General features: G+C 52.4%; 1 protein-coding gene across 1 annotated transcript; it reads right to left on the bottom strand.

Moving 5' to 3' along the window:
• Nucleotides 1-1,300: 1,300 nt before the first annotated feature.
• CEACAM16 (carcinoembryonic antigen related cell adhesion molecule 16) lies at nucleotides 1,301-12,480 on the bottom strand. Its single transcript, XM_025368885.1, has 7 exons — nucleotides 12,371-12,480; nucleotides 10,229-10,362; nucleotides 8,047-8,391; nucleotides 7,451-7,729; nucleotides 5,898-6,176; nucleotides 3,608-3,934; nucleotides 1,301-1,520 (listed from the first exon to the last, which is right to left on the bottom strand). Exons 2-7 carry the CDS (start codon nucleotides 10,263-10,265, stop codon nucleotides 1,510-1,512), a joined length of 1,278 nt encoding a protein of 425 aa, XP_025224670.1. The 5' UTR covers nucleotides 10,266-10,362; nucleotides 12,371-12,480; the 3' UTR covers nucleotides 1,301-1,509.
• Nucleotides 12,481-21,762: the final 9,282 nt, after the last annotated feature.

Genomic DNA, 21,762 nt, shown 5'->3' with positions numbered 1-21,762 from the left:
AACTAGCCGGGCGTGGTGGCGGGCGCCTGTAGTCTCAGCTACTTGGGAGGCTGAGGCGGGAGAATGGCGTGAACCTGGGAGGCGGAGCTTGCAGTGAGCCGAGATCACGCCACTGCACTCCAGCCTGGGAGCACAGCGAGACTCCGTCTCAAAAAAAAAAAAAAAAAAAAAAAAAAAAAAAAAAAAAAAAAAAAAAAATAGAGATGGGATTTTGCCATATTGCCCAGGCTGGTCTCAACTTTCCGGGCTCAAGCGATTCTCTCACCTTAGTCTCCTAAAGTGTTAGGATTACAGGCATGGGCCACTGTGCTGTGGCTATATTTGTTGCATTGCTATTTTAAATATTAATAATAAATTGACCTGCTGTGTAAACTTGCATTTGAAGAAAGGGCTCTGAGTCTTTTAAAAATGGTTTGGAAAAGTCTGGTCTACCTCAAGTCCACACCTTTTTACTGATGGGCAAACTGAGGCTCCAGTGAATCCGTGGCAAATTCAGGATTATGATCCAGATTTTGTAACCCACATTCTGGAGGTCTTTCACCACCCATCACCCCAACTCAACACAATCATCCCCAAAAGGGCCTTTCTCGTCCCTGCCCAAACCTGTCTTTCTATTCTAAGCCTGGACTCGGCCATCACCACTCTGACCAATGCCAAGAGCCTCTTTCCAGTGGGGCATTGCGGCTGGGTGGGGCCTGTGGCTCCCATTAATGAGAAGAGTTAGAAAACACACTCATTCCGGCCCCCACTTCCCAGCTCTCCACTCCTGGCCTCTACCTCTTCCCTGCTTGCATTCATCCACCCACAGGGCCTTTTCTGTGGCTAGAGAAGGATGGAGATATTTTCAGGGTTGTGCAGGTAATGTTTGAGAGACGTGCGGGGAATCCCAGGACAAAGTTGTGTCTTTGATTAAATGGGTGAGGACTACCAGAAGGTGATGGAAGTCTTCTTGCGAAATATGGTCATTTCCTAAGCACAAGCAGCCCTGTTTTGGGGCCCAGGTGACAAAGTGAGGTGCAGTGTAGGGGAGAGCCATGTCCCACAGAATGCTGGTGCCTCAAGAGGGGCAGTCCTTGGCCAGCTGGGGAGCAGGACTCTCACATATAACCTGGGGCACTGCGGGAGGGGCACAAGGCCCTGGCATCCAGCAGTGGGGTGTGGAGCACAGTGATCTGGGCCCATCCTCCTGCATGTGCACACCCAGACTGAGAAAAGTCTTGGGCGGGAAAGGAAATGAGTGTGGCCGCCAGGAAATGGCGGGGCTAGCGGTGGTGGAAGGAGAGGCCGACACACATGTGCATTAACCAGGACTTTTATGGCTTCGGTGGCTCCCCAACAGCTCAGCGAGGGAGTGGGGCCCTGTGGCTCTAGCTCTAGGGTGGAGGCAGGAGAACAGCAGGACCACAGCCTGGCATCCTTGCTGTGGGGGGAGCGGTTCCCACTCAGAGGGCGAGGACCAGAGGATGGTGCGAAGAGCTCTTCTCTCTGGACGTCTCCAGGGTCACGCTGCTACCCCAGGGCTGTGGGGGCAGATGGGGCGAGGGGACGAAGGAGGCTGTCAGAGAGATGGAGGACCAGGTCCCCAGTGCCCCCACCCCTTCTGCTCCCCTGCCCACCCCGGGCCACCCAGTGACCCAATCCACCCCACGCTCAGCCTGTGCCAGGTTCAGGTTCAGGAAGGTAGCGTTGGTCCTTGTGCGAGGGAGGGAGGTTGACTGTGAGAAGAGAGAATGGGTGAAAAGGAATCCCGAGGCTTTGTTGGGGTGGCCTGCTGCCACTGAACAGCATTCTCCCCTAACACTGACCCAGAAAACCAGGGTTTGATCAGTGAATGGATGAAAGTGGGTGACTGGCAGTGGTTGAGTCCTTGATCCTGGAAATTTCCAGTGATAGGGGAGGCACCATCCTGAACTCAGGGACATGGCTTCTGAGAGTGCTCTGGCTGCTGCGGGAGGCAAGATTCCAGACTTGGGGAATGATCTCATCCCCAGTGTCTGAGAGCTAATGGGGGAAACCTGGCCCTACTGTAGGGACATGGACTCATAGAGCTCTGGGGACGCTCAGTCAGATGGAGGAGACATGGACCCTGACTCTGGGAGCTCCCAGTCTGATGGAGGAGACATGGACCCTGACTCTGGGAGCTCCCGGTCTGATGGAGGAGACATGGACCCTGACTCTGGGAGCTCCCAGTCTGATGGAGGAGACATGGTCCCTGGCTCTGGGAGCTCCCAGTCTGATGGAGGAGACATGGTCCCTGCCTCTGGGAGCTCCCAGTCTGATGGAGGAGACATGGACTGTGCCTCTGGGAGCTCCCAGTCTGATGGAGGAGACATGGTCCCTGACTCTGAAAGCTCCCAGTCTGATGAAGAAGACATGGTCCCTGACTCTGAGAGCTCCCGCTCCCAGTCTCATGGAGGAGACATGGTCCCTGCCTCTGGGAGCTCCCAGTCTGATGGAGGAGACATGGTCCCTGCCTCTGGGAGCTCCCGGTCTGATGGAGGAGACATGGTCCCTGGCTCTGGGAGCTCCCAGTCTGATGGAGGAGACATGGTCCCTGACTCTGGGAGCTCCCAGTCTGATGAGGGAAACATAGTCCCTGACTCCAGGAGCTCCCAGTCTGATGGAGGAGACATGGTCCCTGCCTCTGGGAGCTCCCGGTCTGATGGAGGAGACATGGTCCCTGGCTCTGGGAGCTCCCAGTCTGATGGAGGAGACATGGTCCCTGACTCTGGGAGCTCCCAGTCTGATGAGGGAAACATAGTCCCTGACTCCAGGAGCTCCCAGTCTGATGGAGGAGACATGGTCCCTGCCTCTGGGAGCTCCCGGTCTGATGGAGGAGACATGGACCGTCACTCCGGGAGCTCCCAGTCTGATGGAGGAGACATTGTTCCTGACTTCTAAGAGCTCCCAGTCTGATGGAGGAGACATTGCTCCTGACTTCTAAGAGCTCCCAGTTCAATGGGGAGACATGGTGCCCAACATCTGGGAACTTCCGTTCTGATGGAGGAGACGCAACTTCCACACGTAGAAGCCTCCATCCTAATGGAGTCGATCATCCTTATTTCAGTTTGAAAGAGAAACTCCACCATCTGATGATAGAAACTTTGCCTTCACGATAATAGAAAGGAGGAGACATGATCCCCATTGCATAGGATCTCCCAGTCTGATTCATCCTTACTCTATGCCTGCAGTCTGATAGGAGAGGTAAACTCCCATCATTAACCCATTTCCCCAATATGGACCCTATGTTTTAGGGTCCACCTGTCTGCGGGAAAAAGGATGCTCCACCGTCAGACTCTTTTAAAACTTTCAGTCTGCTGTACCTCTTATTTGAGAGAGAAGCCATGGGGGTCCCCTTTATCAACCCTCAGTCTGATGGAGGAGGCCAGTCTACCCACAGTGTAGGTCATTAGTTTGATAGAAGAGGCAGAGCCCTATTTGGGGACTCCCAAGTTAGACGGAGGAGACAAGGTCTCTTCCTTCAGTCTGATGGGGGAGGGATATCCATCTTTGGTCTATGTCCCCCAGCCTGATGGAGGAAGCAAAGGCTCCTTTTGGGAGCCCTTGTCTAAAAAGGGGCATGCCTTGCCCTTTCCCACACACTCACGGGCCACCTGCAGCTCCACTTCCAGTGTCTCGGTCTTGCCCTGCAGTGTGACGGTCTTGAGTGTGTAGCGGCCAGTGTCTGTGAAGTTCAGCTTTTGCACCAACAGTGAGCAGTTGGGGAAGCCCACCTCCCGGCCTGTGTGTGCGGGGCCTGCAATCCAGGTTCCTGACGGCAGCTGGCTGAGCAGCCGGTTGGGCTCGGAGGCAGGCCCGCGGTACCAGGCGTAGACCAGCAGGTCCTTGGGGTAGCCCTGCACGGTCAGCGTCACGTCCTGGCCCTCCATTGGCTTGGTGGGCACGGGCACGATCATCATGGCAACTGCTGCAGCTGGGGAGAGAGCGAAGGGGCTGCGTCAGCTTGGCCTGCATCTGGCATCGTGTCCCCCTCCCATCCCCTGCTGGCCTCCCCCCAGCTGGCTGGCACTCCCCTTGTAGGGTGCTGGGAAGGAGACTGAGGAAGGAGGTGACTTGTGTCGTGGTGGAGGTGGATTCTGGGTCCCAATAGTGTCTGCTAGGGAACTGTGTCTCCCCTATCAGACTACAAATTCCCAGCCTTTGAGAGGTGTCTCTCCCATCAAACTGGAAGACCCTGGAAGGTTAGGTCATGTCTCCTCCATCAGAATGGAAATTCCCGAAATATAGGGGCCATGTCTCCCCTATCAGAGTGGAAATCCCAGAAAATGGGGACCATGTCTTCCCCATGAGATGGTTGGGACTTGCGTCTGTCAGACCGAGAGACCCCAGAATGTGTAAACCATAGCTCCTCCATCAGATTGAAAGATTCTAGAGGGTGGGAGGCCATGTCTCCTCCATCAGATTGAAAATTCCTACAAGGTGGCAGCCCTGTTTCCTCCATCAGATTGAGAAATTCTAAATTGTTGCTGGGTTTTTCCAATCAAGTTGGGGACCTTAGAAATTAGAGGAAAATATCTATTCTATCAGACTGGAAATTCCTAGAAAGTGGGGACCTGTACTCCTCCATCAGATTAGGAGTACCCCAAAGGTGGATACCCCATCAGACTAGGAACGCTAAAAAAAACAGGGCCATGTCTCCTGGAGACCACGTCTCCCCATCAGAAGGAAAATTCTCCCCAAGTGCAGACTGTGTCTCCTCCATCTGACTAGGAGCCCACTGAGGGTGAGTTGTCATATCTCCCTCATTACTGGTTGGAAGCTCATGGAGGATGAGGCATTGCCTGTTCTCTTTGAGCAGCAATTCCTTGAATAAGGGAGCCATGTTTCCCTGTCCCAGGACCGTCTCTCCAAGGACAGAGGCCATGTCTCCTCCATCGGATTAGTCTCCTTTTCTTCTGTCTCTCTCCCAGCACCTGCCACAGAGTTACTGACAGTACTAGAAGCCCTTGGGAGCAGTGTATCCACTCCCTAAACATACCTGCATACCTTGGACACCCCCCATCTTGGCCTGCACAGGCAGGGCTTGGGGCAGTGCCTGAGGTCTTCTGGTCCATCCCCCTGTCTCCCATCAAGACCAGCTGCCAAAGCCCCAGGTGAGTGGAGCGGGAGGCACACTTACCTCTGGGGATGCCATTTCAGCTTTGGGTGAAAATCCACCCCTTGGATGAGACCCAGCCTGTTAGTGGGAGGGAGGGAAGGACCATTTCCCACTGTCCCCCGGGGATGATGGCCACTTGGGAAGGAACCGAGGTGGAATTAATGAGGCCTTAATATTCAAAGCCGCCATCCCCGGAAGATGAGAAAATGTTGCCTGAGGATCGCAATGGCTCTGAAATGACAACCACCTGCACTGCCCCAGCCCTCAGGTCATTTTAGGACAGAAGCAAGATGACAATGCCTCCCCAGCTGTTTCTCCATTTGCCAGCAATTGGCTGTGATTCTCCAATTGTGTGTGTGTGTGTGTGTATGTGTGTGTGTGTGTGTATATGCCTGTCATCTGGGTCAGATAACTGGGTAGTCTAGTTGGCTGCACAGAATTTCAGCTGTCTGTGTGGTGGGGGGGTAGGTCAAGCCCCTAAGCAGCTGGTGACTGAATTTAGAACAGTGGCACCCACCTGAAGTGACATCTGAGTGATTTTCCACTCTGTCAACCCACAATGGTTTGCCATTTGTTCTCCAGGTGAACAGGACATGGGCTGTCTCCCTTTAGACCCAGATGCAAAGGGATCCACTTGATATGCCACTTTGTCACAGCTCATCAATGAACTGTGAATCTACCATGTTCCGATTCTCTTTTGGGCAAATGGTGGCTTAACCCTCACAGCCTGATGAGGCCTCCATGGGGATTGGGGGTGGTCAGGGTGGGGGTGACTCACCAGAGAGCTTGACCACGACTGAGGCAGATCCAGATAGCAGGGTCTTGGTGTTCTTCGCAATACATGTGTACGTCCCCTCCTGGGCAGCTGTCATGCTGCTGATGTTGACGTGGTCTTGACCGTTTTTTAGGGCCTGCCCATTGAAGGCCCACACATACTCGGGCTCTGGGCAGGACCTGGACACGCACCACAGGGTGAGGGACGTGTTGAAGTCAACTTTGATGGTGCAGCCTGTGCGGGTGGTGGAATCCTGGAGGATGGCCACACGTTCTGGGCCAACTGTGAGGGCAGGAGGGAGAGATGGGGCAGTATAGGGAAGGAGGAGTGGAGGTGGGAACCCCTGGTTTTCTCTCCACCAGGCTAGGTCCCTGGGAATATCTTGGCCTCGTGGAGGGGAAGAAAAAGCTCTGGCCTTAACTCTAACTTGTTCTGGGATCTTGAGAATCACTCCCTCTCAGAGGATCTCAGCTTTCTGTTATGTAAAAAGAATGTGTTGGGCCAGATAACATTTCAAGGTATTTTTGAAATCTATGGCTCCATTGACAAATAAAAAAAGCCTAAATGATTTTTTGTTTTTTTCTGACAAAGCCATTCTAAGAGTGTAGAATTCTAGGGCTTTAAGAGTTGGTGCTTCTAGGTTGTAAGGTTCTAAGGTTCTAGAAATCTGTTTCCAAGATTCTAGACTCTAAGATTTCAGGATTAGATTCTAAGATTCTAAGAAACTCTGCATCTAGAGGTTCTAAGATTCTCAGAGTCTGGAATTCAGTGCTTCTGAAGTCCAGAATTCTCTGGTTGTAGGATTCTAGGATTCTAGGCACTAAGTTTTTCTACATCACGGGTCCTCATGTACCTCGGTGATTTATTTTCCCAGGATTCCACACTGCACATCTGCTGCCCCTGGGAATGACTGTGTGCTTTGGTTATGTTGTTAAATTTTGTGTCCCCTCCCATTACACTATTTCCTCCCCCGCTCCCTTTTCAAAGCAACTGGCCCTGTTTGCTTTCTCTGCAGATATTGCTCCTAACTGAAGGATTATTCAATAGTAAAGGTAGTCTGTAGAAGTCCTTTAGGATATGGGGCAAGTGTATGTTTTTTTCTTTCTTTCTTTCTTTTTTTTTTTTTTTTTTTTGAGACAGCATCTTGCTCTGTCGCCCAGGCTGGAGTGCAGTGGTGTAATCATAGCTCACTGCACCTGCAACTTTGGCCTCTGGGGCTCAAGCCTCCTGAGTGGCTAGGACTACAGGCATGTGCCACCATGCCTGGCTAATTTTTATGTTTTTGGTAGAGACGGGGTCTTGCTATATTGCCCAGGGTGGTCTCAAACTTCTGGGTTCAAGTGATCCTCCTACCTAGGCCTCCCAGAGTGCTGGGATTATAGGCATGAGCCACTGTGCCTGGCCAGGGCAAGTGCACTTTAAGAGGGGCCCCTGTTCCCCAACCCCAGCTTGCCTGCTGACTCGCTGTGTGCCCTTGGGCCCCCTCTCCTGGCCTCGGTTTCCCCATCCATGAGGTTTGGACACTGGGTATCTCTGGTAGGGCCAGGAGGACTCACAGTACACGGTCAGGTTGATGGGCTCACTGCGGCTGACACTGACCGGGTTCCACACCTCACATTGATAGGCACCGGCCTCCTCCCGGCGGATGCCATGCCTGGCCAGCACCCGGCCGTCAGGGGACAGGCCCAGGCGGAGAGCGACGGGCAGGGCCCCACCGTTGAAGAACCAGCGGACCTCAGCTGTGGTGCTGGGGCTGCCGCACATAAGGCGTAGGGTGTCTCGACGCTCCACCAGTGCCGTGCTGTTGGCCAAGACTGTGGGCTGGGCCAGGATCTCTGTGGAGGCAAGAGACAGAGGGGGAGGGGGCCAGGCACCGCCTGCTCCGAGGGCCTTCCCTTCCCCAGACAAGGGGCATGGCCGGATTGTGGCTGTGCCCCTACACCCTCAGCCAGAGGGACAAAGAATGGGTTTAGGAGGCAGGTCTAATCCTGGAGGCCATCCTGAAGGAGATGAGCATTTTGAGGTTATTTTAGAAACTTTTTCCCTGATGGTTTAAACATTGTTGGATTTTTTTTTTTTTTTTTTAAGAAGGATTGAGAAGGAGGTTGGAAGGCCCGGCTGGGGCAGAGGCGGGTGTTGGGGGGTGTCTCACCATAGACCTGCATGTGTCCGTAGCCCACCTCAGTCTGAAACTGCCTGTTGTACGTCTGCAGGATGTAGGTGCCTGAGTGCCGGGGCAGGACGCCCTGGATGTCCAGGCTGCCATCGGGGCGCACAGCCTCCCGCCCCGTGTGGGCCGGGCCAGGAGTCTCATCGCCTGTGCTCACAATGTAGCTGGCCACCAGGTACGATACGCTGAGCGTGGGCCCCGCGTACCAGTTGTAGGCGAGCAGTTCCCCCGAAAGCCCGTGGACGACCAGCGTGATGTTGTCCCCTTCGGTCGGCTGGGCAGGCTCCAGGGTGATAGAGATCTCAGCCCCCACATTCAGGAATGTGGCTGAGGAAGAGGAGTCAGAGGGGTTGGATGAGGCAGGTTTGATCAATTGCCCCATTTGACAGAAGAAGAGACTCAGGCTCGGGGCACGTCCCCAGCCCAATGTCCTTCTGTATAAACGAGGACAGGCAAAACCAGGATTTGAACCTGCGACTCTCTGACTCTCAACATCTCAGCCACCTAATCTTTCTGGGAGTTTATCTATAGAGTGGCTTTGAGTACACTCTCTCTGTGTTTCTGTTCTTCCAACTGTCACGTGGGGATGACAGGTCTACCTGCCTTTAAGGTTGTAAGGATCCTGTACACATAACACATTTAGAATGCCTGGTATACAGTAAATGCCCAATACATGTTAGTCAGATGCAGGAGCTCAGTCCCAGGGAGGGACTCAGTCCCAGGGAGGGAGGGATGTGTTGTGAGGATTGGGTTTGACGGACTGTGCCAAGGATCTAGCATCACATCTTGCATACAGCAAGTGCAAAGCAAGTGCTCAGCCCACAGGACCTGTGGCTTTAAGCAGGACCCAAAGGGTTTTCCCATCGTGACAGTCACCCAACCAAGTCTCACGAGATTCGGCTGCGTATCCAGCCCAGCTAATTGTATGGCCCCACGTAGGACATCAGGGCCTGCCCCCTGGGTCCTGACTCCCAGTCGGGGGCTCTTCCTCTGCCTCTCCAAGCTCGCCTACAGTGGAAAGCAGGGGTAAGATGAACACACTCCATCCCTTTCCTTCTCAACCAAGCAGATCAGCCTCAAGCCTGATGAGATGGTTGGGGCTGCTTGGGTTTGAATGACGTGTGGTTGCCTGGAACGGGCGGCTGTGACAGTGCTCACGTAAAAAGGACTTACATGCCTGGCCAGCTTTCTGGTACTTTCCAGGCTGTTAGAGTGTGGCTAGGAGTGAGGGGCTAGCCCTCAGTCCTGCCACTTTTTGGCTGTGTGACAGCAGCCAATGATTTCACCTTTCTGAGCCTCGTTTTCTCCCTATGAAGTGGGGGTTCATGTGTGGGCCTCCCTCATAGATGGTTTGGGGTATTTTTTAGAAATGGAGTCTTGTTCTGTTGCCCAGGCTGGAGTGCGGTGGTGCAATCTTGGCTGACTGCAATCTCCACCTCCCGGGTTCAAGTGATTCTCCTGCCTCAGCTTCCCGAGCAGCTGGGATTACAGGCATGTGCCACCACACCTGGCTAATTTTTTGTATTTTAGGAGAGATGGGGTTTTACTATGTTACCCAGGCTGGTCTTGAACTCCTGACCTCAGGTGATCCACCCGCCTCGGCCTCCCAAAGTGCTGAGATTACTGGCGTGAGCCACCATGCCCGGCCCCTCATAGGTGCTTTTAAACACATGAGAAGCTCTCAGAACAGCTCCGGGCACACAGCAGATATTGTGCTGCTTATAATGGTCTTCACATGACTCTGTCAGTGAGGCCTATTTCACAGGCACACAGAGGCTGAGAAGGGAAAGGCCACTGCCCCAAGCTGCATCTTCCAGGAGAAACAGCTTCTAGGAAGAGTTTAGCCTCGTCAAGGCTTCCATAGCTGATAAAACAGAAACCCGCAGGAATGAAGGAGCAACAGCGGCTCCCTTGTCCTGGCTCATGCCCTGGGCTTAGAAATCTCCAAAGCCCATCCTGAAAACCTCTCTGGGTGGCTGTCCCCAGCCTGCCCAGTGCAGGTGCCTCTTGGAGGGGTGAACTGTGCTGGTGTGAAGCAGGGCTGCCCTCCCTCCCTATCACGCTGGACTTCTGCTCACACCTTCCCTCTTTCAGACGGGGGGTCCCCTCCCCTCCCTGGGGTCCTCAAGGGACTGAGGTGCTGGGGGGTGCCATTCCCGCTCACCACTGAGGAGCAGCCAGCTGTACCCAGTCAGCGCCATCTTTCACCCCAAACCGAGTCTTGGAGATGGTGGCGTTGAAGTCCCAGTGCTCGGACTCCCCTTCCTGGTTGGGGCTCGGCTCCGTCTGCCGCAGGACCTGGGAGGGTTTGGTGATTTGGAGCCAGGGGAGATCACCTGAATTTGGAGGGATCGAGTCACCAAGGATCTGGGGCCCAGTTTGGGTACCAGGGTGGGTGTGGCGGGCACCGGCCAGAGGCCGTGACCTGGGCAGGCCTCCTGGGGCAGCTGCCTAACCCTCTTTGTGCCGAGGGCCCGGATTTGGTACTGGGAGAGGAACCAGGTCGCCGAGAAGAGAGGAAAAGTAGGGGAAGATTTTCGGGTAGTGCTTACCGACCACCCAGGCCCATGGCCTCCTCGGAGAGCTTGGGAGTCACCAAGGAATAAAATCAGTAAAAAGTCACTGCACCTTTCCCAGCCCCACTTGGTGCAGGGGACCTATAGGTGTTATATCAGTGGATGGCGAAGCAACCCTGTAAAGTGGGCACTTTTCGGACTCCCCCTTTGCAGACTGAGATGTGCCAGGTGGGGACTCCCACTTGTCCAGGTTCCCGCAGGGAGAGGGGATTTGAGCCCTGTTCTGTGTGCAAACCCAGATAGAAGGGCAGGAGGCTGTATGGCTACATGTTTTCTTTGGGGCTCTCCTTGGCTTCCTGCAAAGTGCTCAGAAATTCACATTCTCTGTCTCCCTCTTCGGAGGCCTTGTTTTCCCCTCTCTGTCAAATGGGCATATTTGGAGGCTTTGGGGCCACGGAGAGCTGAGTTTTGACACCGGCTCTGCACTTACCCAAAGTGGGGCTGGGGACAGTCCCTTGTTGAGACTCCATTTATTATTCTGAAAAATAGAGATGATGGCCGGGTGTGGTGGCTCACGCCTGTCATCCCAGTACTTTGGGAGGCTGAGGCGGGCGGATCATTTGAGGTCAGGAGTTCAAGACCAGCCTGGCCAACATGGCGAAACCCTGTCTCTACTAAAAATAATAATAATAATAAAAATAGCCAGGTGTGGTGGCAGGTGCCTGTAGTCCCAGCACTTTGCGAGGCCGAGACGGGCAGATCACCTGAGGTGAGGAGTTCGCAACCAGCCTGACCAACATGGCGAAACCCCGTATCTATTAAAAATACAAAAGTTAGCAGGGTGTGGTGGCCCATGCCTATAATCCCAGCACTTTGGGTGGCAGAGGCAGGAGGATCACGAGGTTGGAAGTTTGAGATCAGCCTGGCCAATATGGTGAAACCTTGTCTCTACTAAAAATATAAAAAATTAGCTGGGCGTGGTGGTATGCGCCTGTAGTCCCAGCTACTCGGGAGCCTGAGACAGGAGAATCTCTTGAACCTGGGAGGCAGAGGTTGCAGTGAGCTGAGATCTCGCCACTGCACTCCAGCCTAGGCAACAGAGTGAGACTCCATCTCAAAAAACAAAAACAAAAACAAAAAAATAAAAGTTAACTGGTCTTGGTGGCACATGCCTGTAATCCCAGCTACTAGGGAGGCTAAGGTAGGAGAATCACTTGAATCCAGGAGGCAGAGGTTGCCGTGAGCCAAGATCGTACCACTGCCCTCCAGGCTGGTCGACAGAGCAAGATTCCATTTCAAAAGCAAACAAAAAAATAGAGATGATATGGACGTTACTTCAGGGTTGTTGACAGCAGTTAGTGAGATGCTACAAGTCAGGGATTTAAGCCAGGACCTGGTGGACGTGGATCTGATTGGTGTAACTGTTATTAAAAGTATAGGCTCTGGCTGGGCGTGAGTTCGAGACCAGCCTGGCCAACATGGTGAAACCTTGTCTCTACTAAAAATATAAAAATTAGCTGGGTGTGGTGGTGAGCACCTGTAATCCCAGCTACTTGGGAGGCTGAGGCAGGAGAATCGCTTGAACTCTGGGCAAAAGAGTGAAACTCCATCAAAAAAAAGTATAGGCTCTGGACATAGTTCCACTGTTTCCTACCTCCAGGACCCTGGGCAATTTATGGAATCTGCCAGGCCTCAGTTTCCTTATTTGTAAAATGGGGAAAACAATAGTACTCATATCACAGGGCTGTTGTAAGGATTAAGTAGATACACGTGTGAAGTATGGTACTTGCCACGACTGGCACAGAGTAAATGCTCAGTAAATCACTCATTCATTTATTGGACAAACATTGAATGAGCACCTATTGTTTGCCAGGTGCTGTTCTAAGTGCTGAGGATGTAGCCGTGCACAAGACAGATGAAATCCGTGTCCTTGGGGGGCCGACATTTGGGGAGTACATAAAGGAAAGGTAAATGTCTTGCACGTCAGATTGAAAAATAAAGTCAGAAAGGGGATTTACCATTTTATTTTTTATAGAGATGGGGTCTCGCTATGTTGCCCTGGCTGGTCTCAAACTCTTGGCCTCAAGTGATCTTCCCACCTTGGCCTCCCAGAGTGCTGGGATTACAGGTGTGAGCCACCGCCCCTGGCCTGGCTTGCTACTTTAAATTGGGGTGGAGGGAGGGTACCAGGGAAGGTGTCTCTGAGATGATGCTGGGCAGGAGCCGAGCGGGTTGTGGTGCTGGAGCTGCTGATAGCCGTGTTCTTATCACCCACATCCTGATGGCTTCTGAGTCCTGGTTCCTCTGAGGCCTCCACAGCCTGCTTCTGGGCAGGGGGCCACATCTGTGCTCACCTGTCCTGGTTTGCCTCCAGCACTGTGTCCTGGGCTGCCCTCACAGGGTAGGGTACTGACAAGCGGGAGAAGGCCCTGAGGAGTCATGGGTGAGTGCAGGTGAGAGGCACAGAGAGCGTCCTGGCACCTCCTGCTCCCCCCTCCCCACCTGTGACCTCACCTCACCCTTCTCCATCCTGGCCCAGAGCCCTGGGACCTCATCCCAGTATCAATCAGGATGCCTCCCCGATGTCCCTGGGCACCTCTCACTCACCTTGTCCCAAATTGACCTGGGAGTCTTCTCCCAGAAGTGTTTCTTCTCCTGGTTTCCTTATCAGGGAAGGCGCCACTACCCACCTCATCAATGGGAAAAGAGACCTGGGGCCTCCTCCCTGATGCCTCCCCCTACTCCCCGAACATGCCACCCCTTCTGGCAGCTGACTCTAAGTATATCTTCTCTCCATCCCTGAAGCCCCTGACCTGGTCTAGGTGACCACCTCACCAGACCACCTTGCGTGGGTCCTCCTGTCTCCCCACCAGCCTCCTCCCTAGTCTCTGGCCCTGGTCTCCCCCTCTCCCATTGCCCCTCCACATGGCAGACAGAGGCTCTTTCTAAAACAAAAACCTGCCTCTGCCCCTCCCTGCTCAGAACCTGCTGTGGCTCCCCAGTGCCCTTGGGAGGAAGCCCAGGTTCCTCGCTGTGGCCCAGGAGGTCCTGCCCGGCCTGACTCCTGCCCACCTGACCAGCTACATGGAACACCTCTTGCTTCTGGGAACCCTCTGCTTCAGTTCTTCTGTCTCACTTGCACTCTACCCAGAATATCCCTGCTTCCCTCTGCTGTATTCCACTGCCTTCCCCAAACCCCCTCCTCCAGGAAGCCCTCCTGGACTCCAAGGCCTGGAATTCCCTGTCCCAGCCTTGACTGCCTTGGGTTCTTGCTGTCTGAGGCTGGGTCTTTTCCCCCCACTGGCCTAGGAGCCTCAGCTGGGCAGGGCTGGGCTGTCACCACCGTGTCCTCAGCACTGCCTAGCAAATTGCCTGGCAAGCGCAGGGGCTCTGAGCATGTTTGTGGAACTGGACACCAGGTGTGGATGACACAGAGAGAGAAGTCTTCAGAGAGGCTCAGGTTCCTTGTGATCTGCTGTCTGCCTGCAGAGTGTGACCAGGCTGGGCTCTAGAGGCACTGCAGCGTCACACCCACCCTTCCCAGTCCGTCCCCATCCTCCATCCCCCGGCCCCTCCTCTGGTGCTTCCGGCTGTGAGCCCAGATCCTTGGTTCAAGCAAGAGCTGCAGGCTCTTTAGCACCTGCTGTGCGCCGCCCAGCTGGGCAGAAAGCAGACAGGGTTCTCATGGGCAGGGGTTTTTGCCTGCTTGTGCAGTGGGTGGGGGGCGATCATGACACCGACTTCCCTGGGACTCTTCTGAGGATTAAAATAGGCACATGGGGTGCTCAGTGCTGGGCCTGCCTCAGAGCACGTACTGGGGGCACTGCGGCCGTTGTTCCTCCACCATTTGGCAAACGTTTATGGAGCACCTACTATGTGCCGGGCACTGCGCTAGGCGCTGTGGGGTTACAACCATGAATAAAATAGACATAGAGCTGACCTGTTGATTGGGGAGACAGTTAATAGACGAATACAAACATGAGCAGTATTAGAACAGGTGGGGACAACGCTATGGAGAAAAATAAAGCAGGGGAAAGGATGGAGGTGGTCGGGGCACTGGTTTATGCAAGGCAGCAAGGTGACATTGTCAGAGTGACATTGGAGTAGAGGTTCAATAAGAGGGGCCGGGCGCAGTGGCTCACACCTGTAATCCCAGCACTTTGAGAGGCTGAGGCGGGAGGATGACTTGAGCCCAGGAGTTCGAGACCAGCCTGGGCAACGTAGCAACACCTATCTACAAAACATTTAAAAATTAGCCAGGAGTGGTGTTGCACGCCTGTAGTCCCAGCTATTTGGCAGGCTGAGGTAGGAGGATTGCTTGAGCCCAGGAGATTGAGGCTGCAGTGAACTGTGATCTCCCCACTGCACTCCAGCCTGGGTGACAGAGCAAGACCTTGTCTCATTAAGGAAAAAAAAGCACACACCCGCAGTAACGTAAAACAGATAATCAGTTTTTTTACATTGATTCTGTGCTGAAATGACATTTTGCATATGTTGTGTTAAATACATTCATTTTGCCTTTCTTCATGAGATGAGGCTGGGAAAGGTCGAACTGTGTTCGTGGCTCCAGTCTTGTTCCTGTTGGGCAGTGCTGGACCAGGCAGGAGGCAGTGGTGGCTGAACCAGGGATGGGAGAAGTGGTCAGCTTGTAGATGTATTCTGCTGATATCATTCTTCTTTTTTTTTTGGAATGGAGTCTTGATCTGTCATCCAGGCTGGAGTGCAGTGGCGCAATCTCAGCTCACTGCAACCTCCGCCTCCTGGGTTCAAGCGATTCTCCCACCTCAGCCTCCCGAGTAGCTGGGATTACAAACATGTGCCACAATGCCAGGCTAATTTTAGTAATTTTAGTAGAGATGGGGTTCTCCATGTTGGCCAGGCTGGTCTCAAACTCCTGCCCTCAAGTAATCCACCTGCCTTGGCCTCTCAAAGTGCTGGGATTACAGGTGTGAGCCACTGTGCCTGGTCCATTATTCTTTTTGACAGCTTCAGCTTTTCCTGTTATCTCATCCAGCTCCCCGCTGCCCACCCCCAAGAAAACCCATTTTGCGGACAAGTAAACTGAGGCCCCAGGCCATTGCCTCATGAGGTTGGAGCAGGTGAGTCTTAACTTCTCTGCACAGCCATCTGGGGACACGGTCTATGACCTTGTTTGGTCAGGGTTGCCCCTTGCCCGCCAGCCCTCCTATCTCACCAGTCACTTAGTTCCCTCGGGAGTGGGAGGGAGGCTGGGAACTCCTTTATCTCCTCTTCAAGACCCTGCCCACCACTGACATCATCAATATATATTAGATGAAAACGGTGGACTTGGGCCTCCATGGCACAATCCGTGTCCCGTCCTCCCTAGGCAGGGATGGGGAGGCCTCGAGTCGGAGGATTTGGCTGGAGCTAATCTCTTAGGCTGAAGCAGGTTTCCGAACCCCTTTCAGCCTCCCCTTATCTTGGGCGGGGCCGCGGGGGCCATAATATTTGCTCAGGGATCTGACCTCAGGGTGTGGCTTCCTGTGCCAGCCTGGCAAGGCCTGAAATTGACTCTGTCTGGGCCTGGAGAAGTTGTTCTTGGGGAGAAAGGACCAAATGTCCCCTTAATTCCTGATCCTAGAAAGAGCACCCAGGCGGCCAGGTGCAGTGGCTCACACCTGTAATCCCAGCACTTTGAGAGGCTGAGGCGGGTGGATCACCTGAGGTCAGGAGTTCGAGAGCAGCCTGACCAACATGGAGAAGCCCCATCTCTACAAAAAAAAAAAAAAAAAAAATTAGCCAGGCATGGTGGCTGGCACCTGTAATCCCAGACACTCAGGAGGCTGAGGCAGGAGAATCACTTAAGCCCGGGAGTCAGAGGTTGCTGTGAGCCGAGATCACACCACTGTGCTCCAGCCTGGGTGACAGAGTGAGACTTCGTCTCAAAAAAAAAAAAAAAAAAAAAAAAAAAAAAAAAAAAAAAAAAAAAAAGAGCACCCAGGCTTCCATGCAGGCTTCCATGCAGGAGAGGAGGCAGGTGGATTGGAGAAGCCCCGGATCTTTCCATAGGCTGTTCCCTGTGCCTGGATACCTGTCCCCACCCTCCTCACCTCATTCATTTGGGTTTTTCCAAGCCATTCAATCATTTAACAAATATTTATCAAGCATGGACTATGTACCAGGCTGTTTGCAAAGGCATATCCTTTCCTTTGTTGGGCTAACTCCTATTGGAGGGAGATGGGCAATAATAATTAAAAAAAAAAACCCTGATATGGCATTTAATGCCAGGCAGAGATAAAAGCTATAAAAAGTAAAATAGGTCAGGTGCAGTGGCTCACGCCTGTAATCCCAGCACTTTGGGAGGCCAAGGTGGGTGGATTGCTTGAGGCCAGGAGTTTGAGACCAACCTGGGCACCATGGTGATATCCTATCTCTACAAAAAACATAATAATTAGCCAGGCGTGGTGGTGTGCACCAGTAATTCCAGCTACTTGGGAGTCTGAGGTGGGAGAATCGCTTGAGCCCAAGAGGCAGAGATTGTAGTGAACTGAGATTGCACCACTGCATTCCAGCCTGGGCAACAGAGCGAGATCGTGTCTCAAAATAAATAAAATCAAATAAAATAGGGCAAGTGGGTAGAGAGGAGCGGGGGTTGCTGTTTTAGTTTGGGAGGTGGTGGTGGTGGCGCTTGCTGGCCTGAAGGAGGTGACAGAGGAGGAGCCTGTGGGTGTGTGGGAGGACGGTGTTTTTGGTAGAAGGTACAAGTGAATTCAAGGCCCTGGGGCAGGAGAGGCTTTGATGAGCATAAGGACGTCAGGGACCCTGGTGTGGCCGGAGCTGAGTGAGGGGCAGGGGAAAGTGGGAGAAGGTGGTCAGAGGGGGACCAGCCACCTAGAGCTTTTCTGGAAGGTGCTGGAGGGGAGGGAGTGAAGGTCAGAGTTAGGGGGATAGAGGCCAGCAGAGAGTGCCACGGTTCTGTGAGGACCCTAAAGGGACCTGGTTAGGGGTTCCTTCCTCTCTCTCCACCTCATTTTTCCCTTCAGGAAAGTGGGAAGGGGTTGGACTTGATTGGGAATGATGGTTAGGCCTGGGTCAGGCATGGTGTCTCACTCCTATAACCCCAGCATTTTGGGAGGCTGAGGTGTGAGGATTGCTTGAGCTCAGGAGTTTCAGACCAGCTGGGGCAACACAGTGAGTACCATCTCTACCAAAAATAAAATAAAAAGAAAGGCCGGGCACAGTGGCTCACACCTATAATCCCAGCACTTCGGGAGGCCAAGGCGGGCGGATCACCTAAGATCAGGAGTTCGAGACCAGCCTGACCAACATGGAGAAATCCCGTCTCTACTAAAAATACAAAATTAGCGGGGCGTGGTGGCGTGCGCCTGTAATCCCAGCGACTGGGGAGGCTGAGGCAGGAGAGTTGTTTGAACCCAGGAGGCGGAGGTTGCAGTGAGCCGAGATCACACCATTGCACTCCAGCCTGGACAACAAGAGCAAAACTTTGTCTGTCAAAAAAAAAAAAAAAAAAAAATTAGCCAGGTGTGGTGGCACATGCCTGTAATTTCAGCTACTCTGGAGGCTGAGGCAGGAGGATCACTTGAACCCAGGAGACGGAAGCTGCAGTAAGTTGTGATCGCGCTACTGCGCTCCAGCCTGGGGGACAGAGTGAGACTCTGTCTCAAAAAAAAAAAAAAAAAAAAGAATTTTTTAGAATTCTTTTCTCGTTCCATTAGAATGGTTAAAACAATTTTTTCTTTTTTTTTTGAGATGGAGTTTCACTCTGTCTCCCAGGCTGGAGTGCAGTGGCACAACCTCAGATCACTGCAACCTCTGCCTCCTGGGTTCAAGCAATTCTCCTGCCTCAGCTTCTCGAGTAGCTGGGATTACAGGTGCATGCTACCATACTCAGGTAATTTTTATATTTTTTCAGTAGAGATGGGGTTTCACCAGGATGCCCAGGCTGGTCTCGAACTCCTGACCTCAAGCGATCTGCCCACCTCTGCCTCCCAAAGTGCTAGCTGGGATTACAGGCCTGAGCCACTGCACCAGGCCAATGGTTAAAACAATTTAAAAACCACTTTTTTATTATGGGAAATTTTACACACCCATTGAACGCAGAGAGAAGTGTCTTCCCTAGCAACCACATACCCGTCACTCAGCTCATGAGCAATCTGGTTCCTTCTCCTCACCCACGGCCCTCTCCTGTATTATTTGAAAGCAAATCCCAGCCATCAGATCATTTTATAGCTATTTCCGCCTGTATCTTTAAAAGATAAGGACTCATTTTATAAACACACTCACAATGCCATCATTTCACCAAAACAGTGAACGTAAAAATCAACAATTCCTTAATATCTTCAAATACTCAGTGTTCGAGTTTTCAGTTGTTCAGAAAAGCTATGATTTCTTTAATAATATCATAATTCCTTTTGGGCAGCCATCACTCAAATCTAATTTTAGAACACTTTTATCACCCTGGGAAAATTCTCTTCTGCCAGGATCCAAAAGTGGTTCAATATTTTGAAATTTCTGCCTCAGCAGTGAAGTGCTTTTTGCTGACAGAAACTTACCTGGAACCCCAGTGTGTTCAACATATAAACAAAACCTCAATCCATACCTGTCCACACCTCCCCCAGGTACAGGATCCCCATCCAGGGCTGTAGGCAGACCCGGGGGTGGGGGAGTTGGTGGACGGTGGTGAGGGGGCTGTGTATACCTCTAGTGATCTATCTACATACATTGACTGTGTGACCCTGGGAACCCGCACAAAGCCTTTTTGCACACAGAGTTGAATCGGGAGGGCAGGGTTTTCCCCGTGAATCATAATGACTCTTGGTCATGGCCCAGCCCACTTCCTTCCCTGCCACCAACTTACTCATTTGTAAAGCAAGGAGCCACAGCCCTGAGAATGTAGGGTGTACCAGGGCTCGTGGGAAGAAGAGGTGGCAGAGGGAAGCAGTGTCCCCTGGTGGGCAGAACTTGGGTGGAGAGCCTGGGAGCCAAGGATGGGCATGGAGGAGCATCTTATTTCCAGTCAAGGACATTGGTCTCAACCTAATTAGGCCAAACGCACACACAGTGCCTGAAATTCCACCATCAGCGAGACCTCCTTTGGGTTAAGCATCACTCTCTCCTCTGTGCCCTTTGTAGAGGGCAGACAGCTCTCCTTGGACACACAGACCCCGCTTGAATGGGCACTGGTTTCATCTTGGTTCACCTTCCTTTCAGGTTGGAATGAGCAGAAGACAAAGTTTCGGCGTTAGAAAGACTTTGGTTTCGTTCTCAGCTTGTCCACTGATACCCTGTGTGACCTCACCTTTTTTTTTTTTTTTTTTTGAGACAGGGTCTCGCTCTGTCGCCCAGGCTGGAGCGTGGTGGCACAATCACGGCTCACCTCAGCCTTGACCTCTTGGGGTTAAGTAGTCCTTCCAATTCAGTCCCCCAGGTAGCTGGGACCACAGGCACACACCACCACGTCTGGCTAATTTTTAAATTTTTTTGGCTCAGTGTGGTGATTCACGCCTGTAATCCCAGCACTTTGAGAGACTGAGGTGAGTGGATCATTTGAGGTCAGGAGTTCAAGACCAGCGGGGCCAACATGGTAAAACCCCCGTCTCTACTAAAAATACAAAAATAAGCCGGAAATCATTTGAACCCAGGAGGCAGAGGTTGCAGTGAGCCGAGATCATGCCACTGCACTCTAGCCAGGGTGACGGAGAGAGGCTCCATCTCAAAATAAATAAATAAATAAAAGTAAATAAATAATTTTTTTATGTGTACAGACTGGGTCTTACTATGTTACCCAGGTTCATCTTGGACTCCTGAGCTCAAGAGGTCCTTCTGCCTTTGCCTTTTAAAGTCAGGGGATTAGGCCGGGCGCGGTGGCTCAAGCCTGTAATCCCAGCACTTTGGGAGGCCGAGACGGGCGGATCACGAGATCAGGAGATCGAGACCATCCTGGCTAACACGGTGAAACCCCGTCTCTATTAAGAAATACAAAAAACTAGCCGGGCGAGGTGGCGGGCACCTGTAGTCCCAGCTACTCGGGAGGCTGAGGCTGGAGAATGGCGTGAACCTGGGAGGTGGAGCTTGCAGTGAGCTGAGATCTGGCCACTGCACTCCAGCCTGGGCAACAGAGCGAGACTCCGTCTCAAAAAAAAAAAAAATAAAAATAAATAAATAAATAAAAAAGTCAGGGGATTAAAGGCATGAGCCACTGTGCCTGGCCAGCTTCACTTACTTAACCTCAATTTCCTCATCTGTAAAATGGGAATAATCATAGTGCTAGGTTGGTGCAAAAGTAATTGCGGTTTTGCCATTACTTTTTTTTTTTTTGAGACAGAGTCTTGCTCTGTCACCCAGGTTGGAATGCAGTGGCACCATCTCAGCTCACTGCAACCTCCACCTCCCAGGTTCAAGCCATTCTCCTGCCTCAGCCTCCTGAGTAGCTGAGACTACAGGTGCCCACTGCCACACCCAGCTAAGTTTTGTATTTTTAGTAGAGATGGAGTTTCACTGTGTTAGCCAGGGTGGTCTCAATCTCCTGATCTCATGATCCACCCGCCTCAGCTTCCCAAAGTGCTGGGATTATAGGTGTGAGTTTTTTTTTTTTTTTTGAGACAGAGTCTTGCACTGTCGCCTGGGCTGGAGTGCAGTGGCACCATCTTGGCTGACTGCAACCTCCACCTCCCGGGTTCAAGCGATTCTTCTGCCTCAGCCTCCCAAGTAGCTGGGATTACAGGCACCTGCCACCACGCCCAGCTAATTTTTGTATTTTTAGTAGAGACCGGGTTTTACCATGTTGACCAGGCTGGTCTTGAACTTCTGACCTTGTGATTTTCCCGCCTCAGCCTCCCAAAGTGCTGAGATTACAGGCATGAGCCATTGCACCCTGCCAATTTGCCATTCCTTTTTTTTTTTTTTTTTTTTTTTTTGAGATGGAGTTTCACTCTTGTTGCCCAGGCTGGAGTGTAATGGCACGATCTCAGCTCACCGCAACCTCTGCCTCCTGGGTTCAAGCGATTTTCTTGCCTCAGTCTCCCAAGTAGCTGGGATTACAGGCATGCATCACCATGCTCAGCTAATTTTTAGTAGAGATGGGTTTTCTCCATGTTGGTCAGGCTGGTCTCCAACTCCCGACCACAGGTGATCTGCCCGCCTCGGCCTCCCAAAGTGCTGGGATTACAGGCGTGAACCACTGCACCTTGGCTTGCCATTA

The sequence above is a fragment of the Theropithecus gelada genome, chromosome 19 (genome assembly GCF_003255815.1).
Source record: "Theropithecus gelada isolate Dixy chromosome 19, Tgel_1.0, whole genome shotgun sequence".
Lineage (NCBI taxonomy): Eukaryota > Metazoa > Chordata > Mammalia > Primates > Cercopithecidae > Theropithecus > Theropithecus gelada.
The sequence above is the reverse complement of the archived record's forward strand: the minus strand, read 5'-3'. Positions and strand labels throughout refer to the sequence as shown.